The following is a 16348-nucleotide window of genomic DNA, read 5'->3' as shown; positions in this document are numbered from 1 at the left end:
GTAATATGCAGAAACACTGAAAACATCATAAAACTTTTAACAGGAAGAGAGGTTATGAGTGGAAAAGTGAATTTCTCATTTGATGAGATACCCTGAGACAAAACTAACCTTTCAGTTCCTTTCCAGCACTGAAAGTTGCAGGATGGCTGTTGGGAACAGCCAGGCAGGAGAGGAAACCTCCCAAGTTCACTTTTCTGAGCTTATGCAACAAATTGAACTCTGCAAATTCCCCTCCCTGTAATACCTGACCTGCTGTTTGTGATGAGCATCAGCTGTTGTCTCTCTTTGGTGACAGGATTCTTCTTCAGAGACACTTCCTCTGCTCCCTCAGCAGTGGGGAGTGGGGTCAGCCTGCAGAGCTGTGCAGGCAGCAGGAGTCTCTTACAAGAGCAAAGTGAAGTTGGCTTACAAAGGGTTTGCCTACACAACAGCCCTTCACTGTAGTCAGTGAGAGCTTTCCTCCACCTTCACCTGCTGCCACCTCTTGGCAGTAAATAACTTGTTCTAGTCACTTCAGGTGCCTTGATTTGGCATTGTGTGCTTGAACTTGTCAAGTATGCTTAAAAACAACACTTACCTGAATGTTCTCCCTTGAACTATCATGTTGAAGTAGATGACACAAAGCAGGTTAATTGCTTTCTTGGAGCCAGCTGGAGTATTTGTGGGCAGCTGGAGCACAGGTACCTCCCAGGGAGCTGAGTCACACTGCTCTTGCACACCCTGTGTGTGCACATAGATCTGAAAAGACTCATTGTTGAAGCTGGATTTTGAGCTCTTACCACTGTGCTGTTGTTCAGTCTTGTTTTATTGCAGCTCTCACCCACTTTTGTTTCTGATCTGTCCTTTCTGGATTTTTAAGACCACAAGAAACAAACTGTCCCTCTTGCCTGTTTTTGGTGCACTGGGGTGGAGATGAACACTTGAATTGCACAGCCCTGAAGCACTGGGGATGCTTTGCCTCCCACAGCACAAAGGTGAACAGTGCTGGGCCCCCTCTCATGCTTTTGTGGTTAAAATAGGAGGTGTTGGACTCCATCAGCTATCTGATCTGTGTGCCTTGTGTTTTTCTACCCTTGCTCTTGGGATGCAATGCTGGAGAGACTTGGCTTTCTTTGGGTAAGTCTTCCTTAAAAGGAAGAGCTCTGGCCCTTGTCCGGGAGTTGCTGTGGCAGTGATTGGTTTGGGTCAGAGGTTTTTGGTTTGCAAGCAGCTTTTTGTGAGCCATGACATTGTTCTACCTGAAGCTTTTCCTTGGAAGGAGACACAGCTCTCCTTTGACCCTGGAATGTGCTATTGGCTATTGGCATGGCCACAGGGTCTGGGGAAGCTTTGCCAACAGCTGGGTGAGTCAGGGCCCCCCTCCCACTGCCGCCACCTGCTCTGCCCTCACTGTGCCACGGCCTTGGACAGAGCTGGAACAGACTGAAAACTTGTCTTTAACTACACCGTGGAGGGCCTAAATGTGCTAAAGAAAGGTGTTGCAAAACTAAAAGGGAGGGGTTAGAGGTGGGTATTGTTTGTGAAAGAGGCCAAAGTGATGCAAACTGAACTGCTGTGTGGCAATGACTGTTAGAAGCAGCTTTAATAAATTTTGTATTGATTCAGGAAAACACAGATCTGACAGTGCTGAAGGTTTTTGGTAGCAGATTTAACCAAAGTGCCTGTTAGGGAGAAATGCTGCTTGAAGATGAGAATTATTTAGGAACTTTATGTCTAAAAATACATAACATTATACCACTCTTTCCATGTCACCACAGGCCCTGTGGGCTGAACAAAACTGGAAGAGATTGCACTCCCCAAGAAGTATATTACAGTAGTGTCTTGGAGAAAAAAATCCTCAGGAAGAAAAAAAATATATATATATTACATAAGTGAGAATACATTAAGTTTTGCATTTTGAAGGTAGGACAGAATAAAATAAAGCCAACTGTACACATCCATCCTGGCCCTAGCTCCTCAGCGTGGCCAACCGTGACTGCATCGCTTCGATGTCCTCCTCCTCATCCACAGCAGCAGCAGCTGCTCCCATGGGCTCAGGCTCTGGCAGAGCATCTGTGACTTTACTGGGTGCTTTACCCAAGGCCCCTGCAACAACAAACAGGCTCATTAGCACGTGCCAGCTCTTCATTTAATAATTAGTGGCTTTGGGGGACATCTAAAATAACCCAAGCAGTCATTTCCTATGGAGCTCACACCCCTGAGCTGTGCCAGGTGCTGCCCAGCAGCACTGACCTGCCAGCTCTGAGCCTCTGGAGGCTCCCAGCTCCCCACGAGCCCTGCTGCCTGCCTGGGAGCTCCCCCTGCCTGCTCGGGAGGAGGGGAGCTGCTCCAGCCAGCAACCACCATGGAAAAAGCAAATTAGGATGTGAGGAAAGAATGGGGCAATGTGCCAGGCACTGGGCACAAGGTGCCAGCAGCCTTTGCAGTGTGGTACAGCTGAATGAAGCCCTGGAACTTGTTTTTGTCACACCACATCACAAGCAATCTAGGTGAAAGGAGCATTCTAAGCATTCTCCAAGTCAAATAACTGAACCAGTACATCATTACTTCATGAGGTGGAAGGCAGAAGTTGTGGGTTTGGTTTTAAGAGGGTTTTTCTGTTTGTTTTGGGATTTTTCCCCTCAAACAAGACACAGCATGTTACTGCCAGGACTCACAACATAGCCTATGACTCGAGGCAGTGCAGCTGAGTTTATTTCTTGGTTTCATTAATAACAATACCTAGTCACTCATGTAAGTTTCACCTTGTTAAGAGGATTCACTGCACAGCCAAACACAGAGCTATTAGAGCCTCAATTACATAACTGCACAGACAGCAGCTGATGGAGATTAGTTCTGCCCTGCTGAGCCCCACTGGCCTTCTCAGCCAGTATTCCCTAAGAAAGCAGTTTGTCAGAGCTCTCTGCCCATCACCAAGGGAAGAAATGTCACTGGGAGAGTGCAGAATAGAGGAAGATTTCAGTTGTTGCATCTTACTGAACAGAGCAGGGCCTTGGCTCCCAGCAGCATCCACAAACTCACCGGCTGTAATTTCAAAAAGGATTTTGTCAATTTCTGCCTCAGCTTCCTCTTCCATCTCCTCCTGATCCTCCAGGCCTTCAAAGGTGTCCTCCAGCATTTCCTCTATAATTCCAGCCTAGCAGAAATAAACAGCAGAGTAAGAAGACACATTTCTACTTGGGAGATGAGGTTATGCCTGTCCAGGCACGTAACACACCCCTGCTCCAGGGTGTGGGTCCAGATGGAGGCTGCTGCAGGAGGGTGAGCACACATCTCTACAAATGGTGCACAGGAAAAACAAAGAAAAATGAGGATTAAAGGCACCTGTTCTCACTTGGAAAACCTCAAGTTATTTAAACTAAAAGAGGAGATATTTTAATTAGATATTAGGAAGAAATTCTTCCCTGTGAGGGTGGTGAGGCATTGGAACAGGTTCTCCAGAGAAGCTGTGGATGCCCAATCCCTGGAAGTGTTCCCAGCCAGGATAGATGGGGCTCTGAGCACCCTTGTCTAGTGGCAGATGTCCCTGTCCATGGCAGGGGAGCTGGCATTACATGGTCTTTAATGTCCTTTCCAACCCAAACCATTCTAAGATTCCGTGGTTATTTATTGTTGTTGCAGCCTGCTCCAAGCGTGTGAAATACAAGTGTAAATTTCAGTCATGCAGCATGAATTGTGTAGCACAGTGTAAAACTGCTCTTTGACACAGCTTGTGGTTTTTTTTATCTCTCTGCATTTGAAAGCATTCCTTTGCAGGCCCTGCAACCTAGATATGGCCAAACCATGCTGGTGCACAATGGTAAAATTATTTAGAAATAAACTTATTTGAACTAAACAGTCTAGAGTGGTAGGAAAGGAAAAAACAAAACAGCTTTGGTAGTTGAAAATGTAATAGTCATAACAGAGACTTAGGATACTTTCAAATCAAGCACTCCCATCACATGGAGACATGGAGCTAGAAGCTTTAAACCAGTGACAGGGAATTAGCCAGGAGTTTTGTGATTCTTTAAAAAATTTGTAGTGAACTACATTTAATTAGTTAAGCAATATTTGATTGTGTTACTTTGGCTGGTTTTGGTTTAGATCTGTGTTGGCTGAGTGTCAGTAAAAACCCTGCAAAATTACCTCACTGCACCTGCAGAGAGGAACTCCACGGACCCATACCCCTTAGAGAATCTACAGCTGAAGAACAAAATTCAATAAAGAATTGTTTAATGGTTATCATGTAACTAGAGATGAATTAGATGTCATAGGACAAGAATGGTATCTTGTGGGTGAAGGAGTCAAAGGCCTATAAATCCCAGAAAACTTGATTAATACATTGCAGGTGTAGTAAGGGAGCCAGTTCAGAGGCTTGTACCCTCAGAAAACTTAATCAATAGTAATTGTCTAAGCAGGATAGCAAATTTAATAAAGCACTGTTAGCTGGATAAAACTCAGGTTATCCATTAAACAAAGACAGATGAGATGTTCTGGTAGTAATTAAAAGAAACAAAACACCTCTACCATGACGCAACAAATTGGGCAGATTTTTGGGAGTGGCTGTTAAAATGTATATAAAATTGTTGTTTCTTTGAACGTGTCTATGGCAAATAAATTCCCCATATCTTCCCATTTTGACTCAAATTAGATATTAGGAATGTTGGTCTAAGAGCTTCTTGCTGTTAGATTTAAAACCCTTTGTGTCTCCAGTATCAGACTGGCCAAAGAGTGAGAGAATGTCTGAGCTCACACCAGCCCTGTGACAACTGCACTGCTCAGTATCAACCACATGGTGTTCATCCAAGCCAGATTTATGTGCCAGATCTTACCTTCATCATCTCTTTGGACAAGTCCCTCATCGTTGCTTGGATTTCTGGGATTTTTACTAGATTTTGCATAGCTTTCATGACTTCTGTGCTCTTCTGCAATGAACCTGCTACTCTGAGGACAGCTGTGAAGGAGAGGCACAGAACAGCTTGAACAACGCATGCACTGCTGAAAGCAGAGAAATTATACCCTCCCTACGTGAAAATTTGTTTACATTCAGGCAATTCAATTTAAAAAATAAACGGGCATTGCACTTCTTCATTCTTGACTAAATTCCTGAAAAAGCCCAACTTATACCCACATTGGCAAAGTCACATTTATAGCAAAGCTACTGGTCCTGTACAGTGAGAAACCCAGGTGGTCTGCAGAGAGATTTCAACCCGCCCAGTTCATTAAAGACAGGGAGAGAGCTGCTCCTGCCCTGCCCCTCAGCAGCCAGAGGTGTTGCTGAGGGTTTCAGCAGCAGAGCTGCAGTGACTGCTGAAACCAGGGATCTCCTGCCTGACACCAAGTACTGGAAACTGACCCTGGCAGAAGTTCTGCTGCAATAGTTTCATAGCAAAGAGTAAGCTACAACATTAATACTGAAGCAGATAAACCAAAAATAAGCTTGTTTAAACTGAATTTAACAATGATCTTCCCAGAGGCTATTCTAACTTAGAAGCTCTCCTCATATATACTGATATACCAAGATCAAAAAGCAGTAATTAAGGGTACTTTGGAGTTTTTTGAATTTTGCCATCTAAATTTGCAGCTTCCTGGACACAGAGAACTCACCTGTTTGTATATAAAATGGTCACTCCTTAATGAAGCAAAATGAAGGTACAGCACATATTATTTTTCATTTTAATAATTTCTTTTAAGAGCCCTACACTTGTAACAAACTAACAGAAACCTTGCCTTGAGAGGTCATTTCACAAGTTACTACAGACCCGAGACTGAATCCTAGATTCCTTCACATTTCCTATCTAAGTGTATCAGAACATTCCCAAGAAGTTGAAGATGCTGGCAGTGGTAATAAGGAGGAGGCTATTTTGAGTTTTCCCTTTTAAGGAACACCTTAAAGTGCAAGGATGGTCCTACTTTCCTTTCCTTTCCTGAGAGAGATGCATGGGGAGCCACATTTGAACCATCATAAAATTACACTTAAGGTTCACAGTGTGACTTCGTGTTTTATCACTCATCCAACATTAAAATCTACTTGGATGGTGCTGGGGTGGGGGAAATGCTTTGACATTTCTGCAGCATGTTGACCTCCACCAAGTCTTCTGCTGCTTTTAAAGCTTTCTTCTCTGCTTGTACAGGCTGGACTGTTTCCAGCTATGGAAAACACTGCAGGAAGTGTATTACAACAGATTTCTGATGTGGATAAGGAATGAAGGAAATAATGCTGGTGCTGGAGGAACACAAAAGACCAAGGAGGGTTTACAGAACATGGGTGTTAAGCCAAGGGACAAAAGGATTCATTCCACACTAAGAAATTAAACACTGCTCCCCCATTCCCATGTAGGCATTGGTAAATGCCCCCAGACTCCTGCTAAGGAAGCAACCATCCACAAGATGAAGAGAATTCTACTCCTGTGACAGGTCCTGTCAAAATCAGTGACACAGGCTCCACCAGGACACAGGGATATTAGGAATGCATTCAAACTGTTTAGAAATGCACACTAAGAATGTGCTCCAAATTGCTGTGAGTTCAGCCTCAGAGCATGTGACTCTCACATCACTGGAACCCTCAGGCTCTGAGGAGAGGTGTTAGATCATCTGCTGAGGAAACAGGGAGCCAGCACGGATGTAGGGAACAATGAGGGGCAGGAACACCAAGAAACTAAAAACTGGGAGCTCCCTGACTACTTCAGAGTCCAGGGTGGGACACCCATCCAGGCAGGGCACAGGAGAAACAGCCTCAGAATTATCCTGCAGACTGAGGGGGGTTATGGCCTACAGGGATACAGGACTCCCTACAGGGATGTAGGGGAAAAGAGCAGGTTTGGACACGGGCAAAACTTACAGTGGATCTTTTAAGGGGATTACAGGAACATGACAATCATAGGGGAACGACCAAAGGTACTTTGGGGAAGGAATGAAGTGGATCAGGGAACACACAAACCTCAGGGGCCTGCAGGACCACGTGCCAGCAGCTCAGGCGGAGCAGGAGATCTGGGGCCAGGTACCAGATATCTGGGCAGCTCAGAAAGAGCATCTGAGAGAGCATCACTGGAACAAGTGATCTGTTGAGCACATGGTTCTATTAATGGACCTCAGTCCTCAGGAGCTGAAGAGGAAGAGCAGGATGGAGCTGTTCATATGTGTGTGAAAGCTGTGTGTGTTTATGGGGTGGTGGCAAAGGCTCTGCTCTGAGAGTGTGGGTGCACAGACCTGCTGGGATTAGGGGGCAGAACTTCAGCAGCCTCACAGCTCTGGGCCTGCTATGGGAGGATCTTCCCAGACTCCTAAAGCCCACTGGAATCAGCTGCTTTTCTCAGGAGCACAGCTGCTCCCACATTCAAGCCCTGCCTGCATTTGATTTTGGTTCTGGACAAGGAAACCTCACTTCTACTGTCAGAGCAGTCATTGTGCTTGGGCCCAGAATTTGCTCTTACCAAGCTGGTTCTTCATCCCCATGAGAACAGAGTTCATGTGAGCTTTGGATGCATAGAGTTTGCTTACGGCCCTCCGAGAGCGGATCAGCTCCTTGGCCAAGATCACACACACATCTCTCTGATTCTTCTTAGCAGCATCCTTTATTGACCTCTTCACCTTCTCCTCTTCCCTCTGGATATCTGGAGTACAGAAAAATACAGCAAACAGTGACAAACTCCTAAGGATATAGAAGAGAAATCAGTCGTTTGTTGGGGTGTGTTTCCAATGTAAAGAATTGTTTCTGCTTGATTTCAGATTCCCTCTGTTACTCAAAGATCTTGTTCTAGGTAGATTTACACATCAGCTGACTAATTCAGCTAAATCTTAATAGGAAAATTCTCATTACTGAACATCCAGCTCTGTAATTTCCTTTGCAGTCAAGAGTACTCTAAAAGGCTGTCTGAGAATATTAGTCTATGATGCTGAGCTAAGAGCTTACAAAGCAAAACAAGGTTCTCTAAGAACAAAGCACTCTGAGAGGGCGACTCGACTTGCAACTTCAAAATAACTTCCTGACTATTAAATTGGTGATATATACACAAAATATACATTTAACTTGAAACATCCTGTTCAAACTCTCCTGACATCCAGCTTTGTTCAACAGCTTTTTTTTAAGAGTGTGCTTAAGTGGGAACACTGAACTAAGCATGAGCACCAAAGAATTGTTTGGATTTGAACTATTAAACACTAAAGATGCCTTCTTAAATACCATTGGTTTCTGCAGCAAATCTGATACGACTGTTTACAGTTCTGCCTTGCCAGGTAACACTGGCTGTGAACAGCAGGAGCCAGGTACTCCAAAAAGCCCAGAGTAAAAAATGCAAGAGGAAGCGGGGACAATATCAACCTCCTTTCTTCTCCAGACCCAGCAATAAATTAGCCACTGATGAAATGTGGATCTCAGAGACCACAAGAAAAATTATCCTAAAGTAAATAAAGGATTCAGATAGTAAGGGCTCCTCACCTTCCTGCAAAGAGTTGATTGAAATGACCACAAGAACAATTATTTAAAGGAAAGCCTCTCTTCAGATTCAGCTTTGAGTCTTTTTGATTTATGCCAGATGAAGTTATACATTGGAAGAATCAGAAGCTGCCCTTTTACAAAAACAAAGGCATCAACACACGCTTTCTGGTCCGAGCCAGCTTGGAGACTTCAACACAGCCTCTCAAGTGGGAGCTAATGAACCCTGTACTCAAGACCAGTAATTCTCTCAGTATCATTCACTGAGGTGTTTACCTTAAAGGACTGGCAGAAAGCTGTAGGACCATCATCAGAAAAACAAACCTTTGCTGCTTTCCCACTATTATTTTCAGAAATACCACAAACTTGAAGACATTTGTATGTCAGACATGGGACTGAGCTGAGTCCCAGCCTATCAGAGCAGGTAAGAAAGAGCTGAAGTTCTCCAGCAGGAAACAGAAGGCACCAGAACTCCAGCAGTACTGAGAAATTACAACATTCACTTTATCAGGCTGAAAACAGTCACAAGTATTGTGTTACTACACCCAGGCTAGTGTAGAGTGAATGCTTCCAGTGGCATGAGCTGCTGAGTATGAGATCAGTGGCACAAGTATGCAAGAACAGTCAGCTCCAGCTTTGAAGGTCAGTGCCAGCTATACTCCTCAAGGGAGCCAAAGTCACTTTCCCAGTCCCTCTGCAGCACTATCAAGCACAAGAGGCACAAAGCAGCCCAAAGCATCAGTGAGAGGGACTCACAAGCTCAGCAAAACACAAAGTTACTGCATTACTCCAATGCTATCAACTCGAAAAATTCAGTTCTGAAGTAACAAGGATACCTTTCATTTCTCCAAACCTTCCAAGCCCTGAGAAACAACCCACTCCAAAGAGAAATCACTACAGCAGCAAGAGTCCAACAACAGATGGTTTCAAAGAGTGTCTTGCTATTTTAGTAATTGTGCTGACTGAGAGAGCCAAGTGTTTGAGTGATCCAAGCCCACTCAGTTCATCCCAGGTGCATCGAGTGTTGCCTTGCTCAAACACATCTAGCACAGCCTTCTACAAGGAAACTCAGACAGGTTCCAGCTTAGCACCCTTACTTAAAGATTGCACTGATTTCCTGTGTGAGGCTCAGCTGAAACAAGAAAGCATGGCAGAATCCAACTACAGTGAGTAATTTTTGAGGAAACCTTCAGTGGCACTTGGCTGTCACTCTTCAGGAGCAGCCTGCTAGCCTGGGAAGTGTCCAGCAGAACCCTGTACTTCCATAGGTGACACATGGTAACACGTGAAATCCTGGCACAAAGATATTCTGTACTTTATTTGACAGGGAATTATCAGTATAGGAGATGTTGGTGGTTAGTGCTGAACTGGATTGCTTTGGATGTAGGACTCTGAAACACAGATATGTTTAGAGATGCTAAAATAATTAGATTTGCATCCACATCAAAATATCACACCACCATGAAATCTAGTATTTGTGTAGGCCATTTAAAGTATTATGGCATGTAAAAACTTAAGAGAAACCCAAAATTTCAAGAAACTCAGTAGTGAACATGTGGGTACTTTGCTTCTGTGGAAGATGAAACCTCTAAAACATATTTTGCTAGTAAGATCAGAGTTGCAGTTCCTCTGTGCCTGATACAGCCACACAAAGTACCCTGGAGAAAGTAAAAGAATTCACATCCCTGTACATCAGTTTTCCTGGGAAAGACATGAACTCTGCTCCTCATACTGGAGACAAGGCCAAAGACAGACTTTGTACTGCACAACCAACTCATACAAGAGGGAGAAAACAAACCCTGCCAGTTCTCTCCAGAGGCACAGGGCTGGGGAAGAACGGGGAACCAAGGATGTACTCCTCGAGGCCCCGCTCCAAACAGGCAATGTGCCAGTTACCAGAAACTGACACAAAATATCCTTCACCAGCACATCTCAGGGACAAATCCCAGGGACAGGGCAGCAGACAAAGAGGGGGAAAACAAAGCCAAGGCCCAAACCTATTTTCAGGCTCAGGGAAGGCAGGCAGAATGAATTCTGAACTAACAGCAGTGAAATATTAAGCAACTCCTCTGCTTTTCAAGACTCATTCAGCAGAGTGTAATGCTTATTATTTAAGAGCAAAACACCCATCCACTGAGAAAATATTTTTTCCCCTTCCTCTCTTCTGTTTGTAATTTTTCCAAGCTGACAGCAAGCTACTTTTGCTTGGTATGTGCACTTTCACACCAGTACATGCCAGTGGAACTGTCTACATGTGGAATTATGTACCACACTGATACTACTCACTAAATCAATGTGGGTGAAATTCTGGATTAGAAGTCTTATGCATATTATCCAAAGGGATTTAAGAGCATTATGCTTTACTGGGACCATGAAATATTCATGTTCTTTTGAAAATTTTACTTGGAGAACTTCACATGACATCATTTTGTAACACAAACTAGGTCTGGGCCCAGGATCACATTCATCTTCTTTTATTCCAAATGTGGTAGACTAACCCACGTTATTAAATTTCACAGCCTGCCTCAATTAAAGCAAAAACAACTTGAAGGCACACAGGGAGAGTAAAAGCAAAAATGAGACACAAGTACAAACCTCTGATCTGTCTATCAATCACTCTCATTTCTTTTCTTATCTTCAAGGACCATTCATTGACCTTAAAAAGAGAAAGTGAGAGTTACTTGAAATTCCAGCTCTAGAACTATGCTTTAATACTTTCATGTAACTTAAATATTCAATATCAAAAGCAGCACTCCAAAATGCATGAGCTTCAAGTTCTGAGTGATGGTAAAATATTTCACTATTCAAATAATAGAACACCCCCAAACATTGCAGAGATACCACCAGTTACTGCAGTGCTCTTAATGTTCAGACAAGGACTAAGGGAGGACCTTTATAGATCCCTTCCAACCAAAACTCTGCAATGGTTCCATGATATGATTTGTGAGTCAGATGCTCACAGCCATGTCGCTGCACAGAGGGAACGTGCCCCGGGGGATTTCAGCAGAAGGGACAGACTGGCACAGGACCACAGCCCCAGGAGTGCTACTGCCCATTTCAGTCAGGAGAATCCCCAGGAGGTCTCCAAGCCAACCCTTACCCAAAGCAGGATCAAGTTCAGACTTCAGACAGGTTGTTAAGGGTCTCATCCATTAAGTTTTGATACTGTTTGAGGGCAGAGACTTCACAGCCACTCCAAGCAGGCGCAATTTAAATTATTCCTGTGTGGTGAAGACTTTTCCTCATAGAATCCTGGAATGGTTTGGGTTGGAAGGAACCTCAAAGATCATCTATTTCAATGCCCTGCTGTTGGCAGAGCCACCTTCCACTAAACCAGATTGCTTAGAGCGCCACGCAACCTGGCCTTTCATGTTCCATTCAAAACTCTCCTCTGGCCAGCTGTGGCTGTAACCCCCCTCCTGTCACTGGACACACCTCAAAAGTACCGGTCTCTGTCTTGACTACAACCCCACCAGAGGCAGTGGGAGGCTTTAGACCCTTGCTCCTTCACCTTCTCTTCTCTAAGCCTAAACGAGCCCAATTCCCTAGGCCACTCCTCCTGCATCACAGGCTCCAGCCCTCCTCCATCCTGCTGGCCCTCGGCCACACTTCCCCAGGTTGTTGAGATCCTTCCAACACTGTGTGCCCAGAGCGGGACACTTGTGCAGATGTGGCCTCTTTACTGCTGAGTAGCACAGTGACTGAACACTCAACACTGTGCCTACAGCTTCCCAACACAGCGCTGTTTGCCTTCATTGCTGCAAAAGTGCACTGGGAACTCCTCTGTCATCCATGGGAAACCAGATCCTTTCCAGCAGAGCCGGTGCCCAGCCAGCCCCAGGCTGCACATTCCTGTGTGCAGGGATGGTTGTCCCACCTGCACAATCTTGCATTGCTCAGCATCATGAGGTTCCTGCTGTTCCTCCCACGTGCTCAGGTCCCTCTGCCCTCCAGCTTCCCTTCCCCTGCCTCTGGTGGGGTTAAAACGCAGCCACTCCTTCGACAGCTCCCTCCTGGCACTTGCCAGGATTTCTCTGTTCCAGATCCTCTGGCTCACCCAGGAGTGGGGAGCTCCACTTGCCCTGATCACCCCTCAAAGGAAGCAGAGAGAAGAGAACTCATGCAATGAAATCTTGTAAAGCAAGTTCTCTTCAGTGCACAGGCCCAGCAGAACAACAGATTTAGACTTTTACCAGTCTCAAAAGATTTCCTCTTGGTCATGGTGAACAAGACCGTGTTTTGATGCAGACAACAGCCACCATATGAGGTGCTGAAGCACAAAATCAGCTAAAAAAGTCTCACATACAACCCAAAGCCCTGCAAAGGTACAGAAGATCCTAACAGGTTTTAGAAAGCTCCCATATCTTTAGTTAAACCCTGGGTTTACAGGGAAACAAACCCTAAACCCTTGCAGGACTGACTGCAGCTGTCCCTCTTGTTCTTCAGAGCAGAGAAGAGTATGTCCTGGAGAGTCACTCCTCACCCTGACAGGAAGCTAAGAAGGTCCTTTTTTTGAGTATGGACTACATGAGAGGGAAAAGAGCAGGGTGAAGGAACTGAAGCAAAACATGACAGAGCTCTGGCTGGCCAACTGTCCTGTCTCAAATGTAACACCTATCAGGGATTTGCTCTACAACTTGTGCTCTAGAACAAACCAACACACAACAAGCCTTCGTGTACAAGCACAATCAGCAACTGTCAAGTGAACCACAGCAGGATTTGCAGCTTCTGTCTCTGGGATGCACAGCCCAGCACAAAGACATCATTAAATCAAGACTGGTTGTGTGTTGTCATCAATCCCTGCTTACTCTGGCAGCAGAAAACTCTTTCACAGCTCATCCGCAGCATTGCCAGGAATCAGCTGCTCGACATGACTGTCCTAAAGACAGAGCTGGGTGCTTACACCTTCCCTGGTGCTCCCAACTCATCTCCTGTTTTGTGTAAGAGGAGGAGCAAATCCCACTGACTCATCCAGGCTACTCCATGCTCCCAGCGACATGAGACAGCAATTTGTTGAGCTGTAAGGAAGCCACACTGCCCATCTCACACAGGGACACAGATGAGAACCATGGCACAAGGCAGCAATGTTGGGAACAGGAGTATCTGGTCCAGCTGAGCAAAGATAATTACCCTGAGCACAACTCCATGCTGATGAAGCAATTCTGCATCCACTCCTGACCTCAACAAAAACATCACTCTCGCATCACTGTATGCCAGCGTCAGCCAACAAAGACCTCAAGCTGAAAAGAGCCAGTTCAGACTGCACTGGAGGAAAACCCACTTTTTAAGTTCAAACGATCCAGACACGGCATTAAAAGCACATTAAATCCCCAGCTTTAGACAGGCTGAAATGCCTCACCAGCTCTTCACAAGGGCTGAAGATATTTGCCTTGTATTGATCATAAATAAATTACCTCACGTCATCAGAGCGGGCAGACCAAAGAACCGAGGGCAAATCATTGCCATCACAAAAATCTCCCATCATCACCCAGCTCCTGCAGCGCTTGCATGGCTCCCTCTAGCCCTGCCCAGGGACTGTATCTTGTGCACAGCTGCTGGCAGACATGAGCTAAGCAGGGCTGTTTTCCCATCAGCTAGGATGTAGAAACAATTACTGCTTTTTCCTTCTAAAGCTGCAGTTAGGTACAGGAAGAAAGGAAGTTTTAACTATTAACGGGTTTCTCAATATCAGTGTTAGGCCTGTGAAGTCACCATGCCAGCCTGCACCCCAAGGGAGTGCTCATGACAGCAAAGGGACTCACCTTTCCCTGCACCTGTTCTATACTGCCTTTGCAGGGTTTTCTGCAAAGAATCACAGAATCATTGGCTTAGGAAGGGAACTCTGGAGATCATCCAGTCCAAACCCCCTGCCAAGGAAGGGTGACCCAGAGCAGGTGACAAAGGGACGTGTCCAGGTGTGTTTGGAATGTCTCCAGAGAGGGAGACTCCACAATCTCCCTGGACAGCTGTTCCAGGGCTCTGCCACCCTCAGCATTAAGAAGTTTTTCCTCATGTAAAGATGGAAGTTATTGTGGTTTAGTTTATGGCCACTGCTCCTTGTTCTGTTGCTGTGCACCACCAAAAAAAAAAAAAAAAAGGCTCAAGGTGGATGGCACCATCCTCCAAGAGCTCCAAGATGACCCACAGACTCTGAGCTGCTGGAAAACATGGCAAGCTCATCAGTTAGGGAAGGCAAAAGAGCGTCCCTCGGACAGGAGGCAAGAACTCAGTGCAGCATGACCACACTGTGAGTTACCCAGCTGTCTGGTGTGTTACCCCACTCCTGAGAGCAGCAGACTCCAGCCCCAGCTCTCCCTGTGATCTCCTGTACCACACCTGGGAGACTGACCCAGCCCACACAGCACTCCAACACATGCAGAGGAGGAAGGGAAAGGACATTCCCAAAGGTACATTCCTCATCTGGTTCTCTCACCCAACCCAACAACCATAACCTGCTCTCCTGGGACTCAGCTGCTACAAAGCACCTGTGACACTGCAGTTCGTCTAAGCCTTCAACTCGTGTGCCTGCCGTCCTTCTCCCTGCTGCTTTTCCAGTACCTCTAAAGTATTTGATCTTCCTCTGTCAAACAGCAGATTTTTTCACTAACACGTTTGGAGCTGCTTATGAAAGGCAACAGTGAAATCCACCAGTCTCAATTATTTCATTTCACTGTAACATCAGAAAGCTCTTCGTAGAAATACACAGCTTGTCTACAGACTCATCTTCCCCCTACAAGCCCCAACATTTCAGCTACTGTTTCCTATTTTAAGGCTGCGTCTGCAAGAGGAGTTATAATCATACAATCACAGAAGCATAGAATATTAAGGGGTTGGAAGGAGTCTTAAAGATCATAGAGTTCCAACTTCCCCTGCCACGGGCAGGGACACCTTTCACTAGACCAGGTTGCTCAAGGCTATTCCAGCTTGGCTTTGAACATTTCCAGGTATGGGGCAGCCACAGTTCCATAGACAACCTGTTCCAGTGTCTCACCACCCTCACAGGGAAGAATTTCTTCTTAGTATCTAACCTAAATTTCCCCTCTATCAACTTGCACCCATTCCCCCTTGTCCCGCCACTCTAGTTCCTCAAAGAGCCTCTCTCCGGTTTCCTTGCAGGTCCCTTCAGATAGTGGAGGGCTCTGTGAAGTCTTCACAGGGCCAGGTGTAGCCTGAGCCAGGACCAGGCCGAACCCGGCCCCTCCGCAGTCCCCGCCCGCCGCCATGGCAACGCCACACGGTCCTGCCGCCACTCCCCCCTCAGGCTCCCGGCCCCCGCCGCCCTTCGGCCCCGCCTCGGTGGCTCCGGCCCCTCACCAGCTCTTTGGGCGGCTTCTCGGGGGTCTTCCCGAACAGCCCCATGGCGGCCGCACCGCCCGGCACTTCCGGGTTCCCCGCTGCCGGGCCGGGCGGAGACCGCACTGCGCCTGCGCGGCCGGCAGCGCGGACCCCGCCTCCTCCGCGTGGGGGCGCTGCCCGAGCGGCCTCGCCCCGCCCCTCGCGGCTTCCCGCCAGTCACGTGCGGCTGCGCGCGGCGCTGCGCACGGCCCCGCCCCCTGCGGAGGGGCGCTGAGGGGCGCGGGGCGGGAGCGCTGGGCCGGCGCGCTGAGCGTGTTTGTAACCCACTCACAGGGTCAGTCAGGTCGGGAAAGACTTCTGAGAGTATCGAGTCCGACCATGACTGAACACCGCTATGGCACTGGGTGCCACGTCCAGCCTTTCCTTAAACCCCTCCAGGGGCAGTGACTCCACCATCGCCTTGGGCAGCCCATTCCAATGTCCAATCCCCCTGTGAAGAAATTCCTCCTAATACACAACCTAAACTCCACTGATCCAGCTTAAGACCGCGCCCTCTCATCCTGTCGCTGGTTTCTTGGGATCAGAGCCTGATCCCTACCTCTGGCTGCACCTGTCAGGGAGTTGTAGAGAGCTACAAGG

General features: G+C 46.6%; 1 protein-coding gene across 1 annotated transcript; it reads right to left on the bottom strand.

The window, feature by feature from the left end:
- Window positions 1–1563: 1563 nt before the first annotated feature.
- CHMP3 (charged multivesicular body protein 3) lies at window positions 1564–15848 on the bottom strand. The gene is made up of 6 exons (XM_040064450.2): window positions 15728–15848; window positions 11009–11069; window positions 7413–7592; window positions 4812–4933; window positions 3022–3136; window positions 1564–2085 (listed from the first exon to the last, which is right to left on the bottom strand). The coding sequence occupies exons 1-6, from the start codon at window positions 15770–15772 to the stop codon at window positions 1949–1951; spliced, it is 660 nt and encodes a 219-aa protein (XP_039920384.1). The 5' UTR covers window positions 15773–15848; the 3' UTR covers window positions 1564–1948.
- Between the last annotated feature and the right edge of the window lie 500 nt (window positions 15849–16348).

The sequence above is a fragment of the Hirundo rustica genome, chromosome 5 (genome assembly GCF_015227805.2).
Source record: "Hirundo rustica isolate bHirRus1 chromosome 5, bHirRus1.pri.v3, whole genome shotgun sequence".
Classification (NCBI taxonomy): domain Eukaryota; kingdom Metazoa; phylum Chordata; class Aves; order Passeriformes; family Hirundinidae; genus Hirundo; species Hirundo rustica.
The sequence above is the reverse complement of the archived record's forward strand: the minus strand, read 5'-3'. Positions and strand labels throughout refer to the sequence as shown.

What these genes read in the sequence shown, in the direction of transcription:
- CHMP3 (XM_040064450.2), bottom strand. Translation starts at nt 15,772, where the DNA reads ATGGGGCTGTTCGGGAAGACCCCCGAGAAGCCGCCCAAAGAGCTG. An exon ending in AGAAGCCGCCCAAAGAGCTG is followed by an intron (nt 11,070 to 15,727) that starts GTGAGGGGCCGG and finishes TCTCTTTTTAAG; the next exon opens with GTCAATGAATGGTCCTTGAA. An exon ending in GATTGATAGACAGATCAGAG is followed by an intron (nt 7,593 to 11,008) that starts GTTTGTACTTGT and finishes TCTGTACTCCAG; the next exon opens with ATATCCAGAGGGAAGAGGAG.